Genomic DNA, 6,760 nt, shown 5'->3' with positions numbered 1-6,760 from the left:
GGGGGCGGCCGCAGCCGGAGCCGAAGTCAGGAGAGGCTTGAAACCCGATTGGCCAAGAGCAGCGTTGAGAGCGTTGCTATTATGTGCTGGAAGTGTAGATGTCGCGCTCGGTGAACCCAGAGCTGAAAGCCGACTACTAGAAGCGGTTAAGGATCTTCACGCTCAAGGCATCTTGTCTTTGAAAGCAGACAATGACGCGTGAGATTATTTAAAAACAGTGCCAAAGCATGGGGCGTACTAGGATTTTAAGATTTAAATTGTCAGGGTTTGTTATGGTATTTTTTTTTACACCGTGATGTGGAAAAAGACATTTAATAATTTATTGTATATGGCTTGATCAATATGTGTATAATGTTAACGAATTTTATGTAATTTAATTTTCCTAGCAACGCCCATAGTCAGTTTACCGAGTGTTCAAATTGATACGATAAGACAAAGATTTTACTTTTAACGAAAGCACAAATAATAGTAAAGTTTGAGTATTATTTTCTAATCGACAACGATCCCTTTCGTCACACCAGAAAGAGCCTAAATAAAGACTGAATTTTTATTTGAGTCGAAGTGTCGTACAATTTAATTTTAGTAATAAATTGCTCATCGTATTGCACGCTAAAAACTTATGGCGGTCTATTGATGATTATTTGTTTTAAAAATAAATATTATTTGAATGTATATGAAGTTTTAATTTTCGTTGTTATTATTATTTCGTTGTTGAACCCTTAAAAACGTTGCTTACTTAGAATGCTTACTTTTCTTGCTCTAACATATACCAAGATTACAAATCTTTAAAGTACAACACCATTGAATATTCATGTTAAATAAAATGTATTATTTTACATAGGATTTTGAGTAGGGTACATATATTTTAATTTCATCTTTACTGATCAGCTTGAAATTACATGAACCGGAAGCCGCAAAATTGTCATAAAAAAATTGTCGAACGTTATTGTCAAAATGTCAATGTCAATGTAAGAAAAGTGTCAAACCAAAAACATCTTGACCTTCGTATCGTTTTCAATAATATTTGGAAATGATTGGGAAGTGGTGATTTTCTCTTTTTTTTTCTGTTACAATTTTCATTCCTAATATGGCGCAAACAAATCAAATTAATCTGGACATAGAAGATGATCCGCCTAATGAGAGCCCCAACCGAAACATTCCCATACAGAGAATGGATTCTACTTCAAGACCACAAGCTCCAAGAAATAATATAGGCTTAGGGGATCGATTAAATAGTGTGTTTCGTGAAATCAGGCCGCTAGTAGAACATGCTCGAATGGTAAGTGCCATTTTAAATAGACTTATTTTCCGATCTTATACGGCGCAAACTAAGCAATTTATTGTCCAATTTCCTTATATTATATTATTGTTTTGTCGTCATTTGTCTCTAATATGTGGTAAATCATATTGGAAATTCGTGTTTCTGGTTATAGGGTGAAAATAAAGGCATTAAAAAACCTATAATTTCTATTAAACCATCTGGTTAGTCATATACATGTTTCATCAAAAGAATGATCGAGTGTGACATAAGATATAATAAAAATGGCTATAAAACATTGAAAAACAAACATTAAAAGAACAGTGACTAATAAAATCTATTATTTAATCTGTGAGTAACATAAATAGATATATTTTGAGTCACAGATTATAAAGATCTCATTAAAAATTTATTTACACAGCTTATATATCTATCTTTAACTAAGTATTTATAAATTAATTATGTTTATCATAATTTATTTCCTTTAGGGTAACAATGCCAGACTTTCTCTACCCACATGGCTACCAAGAAACACTCCTGGCACCCATCAGATTGGTGATGGAGTTCAAAGGCCACAGAGTTCCATTGCTCACATAAACCTCGGACCTGCCTCACAGACTTATGTAGTAACAGAGAGGGGTACCCCCTTAGCACAAAGGGCACAGGCTAGTACTCATGGGGTTAGTGCTAGCCCTTCAAACAACTCGAACCTCTCGGAACAGATTGAAAACCAAGATGTGAATGTACCAGTGAATCCAACACATAACAATAATGTGCATGATAATGCTGACAATGACAGCCAGAGTGATGATTTAAATCAGCAGGTAACACCTTTAGTGGTGAGAATTTATTGCTTTTAATAGTATGCATGCATATTCTTCAAAATCTTCAAAAAGATTACTATACATTTGTGTGTTGGTGGACATTGGTGTTAGAATAGGACATGGTTGGGGGAATGCCCAGGGTGTTAGACAATAAGGGATGGCACGACTGTGAATTAGTCTTTCACTCAGAAAACATAATAAAATGGAGGTATAGAAATCTTGCCTATGATTCTGGTAGTGATAAAACTGGCACAGAATAAGCAATACTTCAGTTCAGAATGCACAATGATTCTGTAACAAAAGAAAAAAAGTTCATTGTCTAATCTTTTTTTTTAATTTGGAATTATTGTGATTGTATTCAATCACTATTGCTATCTCTGTTTATTCAAAATTATTTACAGTGATAGCTACATTTTCGTAATATATATTACAACAGACAATGACTACATTTTATATCTCAACTTCTTAATCAAATTACAGTAGACTGTAGTAAATTTCAACATTGATTACATGTGTGTACATCAAAGTATTGCAAGATTGTAAAACAAAGATTTAAAATAATGCAGATATTGCATTTAGGATATAAACAGTTAAATATGTTGATTACATTTATGTATATATTGGGTTAAAAATGGAAAATATCATGGGAAAATTTCCATTATAACATGGAAAGTGGATAATCGCAGATAAAAATATTTCAACCAGACCTTTACATGTTGTTATAATCAGTTAATATTGTTACAGGTTTTGGATGTGAGGGGGGCACTAAACTTTTTGATCCGCTACGCGCCTTTCTACCTCATCTTGTTTATTAAATTGATATACGACAGCAGGGAAGGTATTTTCACGTTTTGTGTTCTGTTCTGCACATTCACACATTGCAACAGCCTTGTGAGAAGGTAAGTTAAAATAATAGCCCCTTTTTTCCACTAAAATATTGTCCTTGCTTACAATGTCTTTTTATGTTATGACTTATTTAGCTATTAGAAAGAGAGGGAGGGAGAGAGAGAGAGTGAGAGAATTAAATAAAAAACTTATACTTTGTGTTGGTAATATGGTTACAGTTTTTGAAACAGTATGAGTGAGATGCCCAATCTTACTTCTTACAAAGATGGATGGATGTTTGTTAGAGTTTGTAGCCTAAACGGCTGAACGGTTCTTGATTAAATTTAGCATAAATGTTAGCTATCTAAGCTAGCTAAGGATAGCTTGGAATAACTCATAGGCTACTTGCGTTTTTTCTAATTCGCGGCGAACGGTGTCGCGAGCGAAAGCTAGCGAGTCATAATTTTACATTAGTTACATTCTAAAACAAGCTATAGAGAAATTTTAATGTAGTTCCAGTATAACTGTATAAAGTTTGATACCAACAGTTCAAGATTATCACTAATTGTATTCGTTCCAGGGAGCATGGAAAGCAAGGAAACCGCAGTATACTAGCATTATTTTGTGAGCTAGTGTTCACTGTCTGCTGTATAGGTGTGGTGCACTTCTTATTTGGTCACGGCAAGTTATTGCCCAATGTGATCATGTTCCCGGGGTACACGGAGCCCATTGATGTCTGGGAGCTGCTGTGGCTCGTCATACTCACTGATCTGATGGTTAAAATTGTGACCGTTGATGTCAAGATATTGGTCACTATGATGCCAGCTTTCTTATTGCCATTCCAGAAAAGGGTATTTAATATAAGTTTTGTTTATATGTTTACTCGCTGTTTCTCTCGATTTCGTACGCCTAAAATTAAAAAATAATAGTAAACATAGCCTATGTTACTCACTGATAAAGTGACATTTTATTAGCGATAGAATTTTTGAAATCGGGTCAGTAGTTTGTAAGTTATTTCAATACATACAAAAATACAAATCTTTCCTCTTTATAATATTAGTATAGGTAACTGTTACTTGCTGCTTTAGTTGCCATAAAGACTTACTTTAGTTTCTTTCCGTTAAGACTTGTCATAGTCCAGCTGTCAGTTGTTTTGGAAATTACCCGTCCCATATCTGAACTTGTCAATAGACAGTAAAATTGAAAGAAACAGGTGGTTCTCAGTAGTACTATAGTCAAGTGTCTCCCATTGGACTGCTTGAGCAACCAATCTATTGACCCATTGAGAAATTTCCAATAGGAATCACTACATTTTCATGTATTTTCAGGGTAAGGTATACTTATTCACGGAGGCAGTTTCCCAGCTGTACCGCGCCCTGCTGACCATCCAACCGTGGGTGTTCTTCCTGATGCAATCATACGAGGGCTCAGAGAAGATGGTGGGCATGTTCCTCACCTCCATCTACGTCATCGCGAAGGTCGTGGAGGTGCTGGTGCGGCTGCGGCTCTTCAAGAATGCCACCTGGATTTTACTGCAGAGTGTGGTGAACAGTTTTTATAATACTTGTATTTTTAAATGGTATTTGTTAAGAAATCATTACTAGGTCCAACTAGCAGCAATATAAAACGACATTCAATTAAAAATGACTGTGGAGTTGACAAACTATTATCTATCTCTTTCTGTCTTGCGTATTTTCCTGTTTTGTTCTCCTTGCAAAAGTATGATGGATTTACCAACATTTGCCTATTGGGTTACCTTTTATAAATATAAGTGAATCATTGTGTTATTTAATAACTATAATAATAATTTATTTAATGTATATAAGTATACATATATATATAAAAATAATTTTATTTCATTTATATATAAAAGCCAGCCAGATGGAGACAAAATAACTTAAAAAAAAATATTTAATGTAACAATTATCTACATATTGAAGTAAACTTAAGCTATTTAGACCTGGTGCTGGCTACATGCACATTTTTTAAGTTAAAGTTTTTTTTTAATAAATAACCGTATACTATACACCTCAAATGTTACGTCATCCCGTATATAAAAATGATGTTACAGTTTTGTCTATTACAGAATTTGGGTACGAAGCCCACAGGCGAGCAGCTCGTGTCCGCAGGCGACGCGTGTCCCATCTGTCACGACGAGTATACGACGCCGGTGCGGCTTGGCTGCAGTCACATCTTCTGTGAGCTGTGCATCTCCGCCTGGCTCGACCGCGAGCACACCTGCCCGCTGTGCCGCGCCAAGGTCGCGGACGAGCCCACCTGGCGCGATGGCTCCACCACCCACGACTTCCAGCTCTACTAACTCCGACTGCAGTGAAAGTGTTAAGTGTTGTGAAAGTGAATGTGTTGTCAAACTTAAACTTAGGAATAAACTGAGTATAAGCAAAATTTGTACTAATATTCCTAAGTTTAACTTTCTACCGCGTTTATTTGTAAGGCTGTAAGTGTCTAAGGTATGTAGAATTGATGTTTTAAGAAATGTAGCTCAGCATTAACAGTAGTGTTTTAAAATCTTTGCGTCAGTTCTTCCCGCAATGTCATAACTCCACAGAAGGCAGCTGTGAAGTGGAAGTTATTTTGTGTTTTAACCAATGAATTTGCGTGCTGAAGACCTAAGTTAGGTTTTCTTTCCACCCTTTTCGTGTAACGGAATGTAACATAGGTAGTTGTAAAACTTCTATGCATGTTCTCTGTTGATTGAAGCAGCGGTCGCTTCGCTATTTTCGCGAATTCCGTATGCCGTAAGTTCGTTTGTCATCTTATATCTTTGTTAATTTATAAAAATGTTCACCTCATTAGATCCCGATTTGCCAGAAAAGTTTTTAAACGACTACCAAAAACTTTTGCTATAACTTTTCTTTTGCGAAAGTGTGCTTTTTCCGCTTTGTTATAGCTGTTTTATCCAAAAAGGTTTGAAGTAAATAGTTAAGGTAATTTAAGCTAGTAATTTTAAAATGTATTTAAGCATTTATGTCCATGTAATGTTTCTCTCTATTAGTGTAGTGGTTAATGGAAATCATTTATCCCTTTTTGTCTGTTAATATTCTGACAGAGATTCTTAAACATTATTTCCGCCCATATTTTTAACATTCCGACTTTTTTTTAATTTATTGTTCCACAAGCAATTGATTATATAAATCACATTTTGTTTATTTAAAATGTGTTGTATTTTTATCTTATATTCCTATTTCCCATATCTTATTGAGATTTAAGATTTTAAAAAAATCTTGAAAGGTAATTTAATAAGATATGCATTCCTTGATATTGTCGTTTTTAGGTCATAAGGAAATTATAAAAAAAAATTGTCAACTTATGTTTTGAAATGAAATACAATTTTTTTTATTATGATTGCACTTTATTTGGCATTTTTCGTTGTTCATTTAATTCCTGGTGCATCTTTGTGACCAGTATTATAATATACATATGTAAATATGTAAATAAGTATATTGGAAGAATCTTTCTGAAACATCTTAATATTATCATTATTAATTAATCATTTTTGAATTTATTTTATGGTTGCTTTTTATCCTTTTTAGTAGAAGTAATACATTTTATTGTCTATGATTTTTTATTGCCCTAAACATTAAAAAAAATAGTGTTGCATCATTGCTATTAGAGAATTTTAATTATGCTACCACATTAAATTCATGGTTAAATTAATATTGCTATTTCCTCTATCCTATAATTTCCAAGTTAGTTTGTAAGAATAGTTTTGGTAGAATTAGGAATTCCTTTTATATATGTAATTGAAAATTCATAACCTTAAATGTAAGAAAATTAATGTTTATATTTAATATTAACATTTAAAATAGAATTTGTAGCTATATATAATAAT

General features: G+C 33.7%; 1 protein-coding gene across 6 annotated transcripts; it reads left to right on the top strand.

The window, feature by feature from the left end:
- Positions 1-971: 971 nt before the first annotated feature.
- LOC106106301 (RING finger and transmembrane domain-containing protein 2) lies at positions 972-6,439 on the top strand. 6 transcript variants are annotated; one of them, XM_013286865.1, is made up of 6 exons: positions 972-1,279; positions 1,747-2,097; positions 2,827-2,981; positions 3,488-3,758; positions 4,236-4,451; positions 4,979-6,439. In XM_013286865.1, the coding sequence occupies exons 1-6, from the start codon at positions 1,088-1,090 to the stop codon at positions 5,225-5,227; spliced, it is 1,434 nt and encodes a 477-aa protein (XP_013142319.1). In that variant the 5' UTR covers positions 972-1,087; the 3' UTR covers positions 5,228-6,439. The 6 variants fall into 6 exon arrangements, with proteins under 6 accessions (XP_013142319.1, XP_013142321.1, XP_013142320.1 ...); XM_013286867.1 differs by having other exon boundaries at positions 4,994-6,423; XM_013286866.1 differs by having other exon boundaries at positions 1,747-2,082; positions 4,979-6,421.
- Positions 6,440-6,760: the final 321 nt, after the last annotated feature.

The sequence above is a fragment of the Papilio polytes genome, unplaced genomic scaffold (assembly GCF_000836215.1).
Source record: "Papilio polytes unplaced genomic scaffold, Ppol_1.0 DF822289.1, whole genome shotgun sequence".
Classification (NCBI taxonomy): Eukaryota; Metazoa; Arthropoda; class Insecta; order Lepidoptera; family Papilionidae; genus Papilio; species Papilio polytes.
This window is presented reverse-complemented; position numbering and strand designations above follow the sequence as displayed.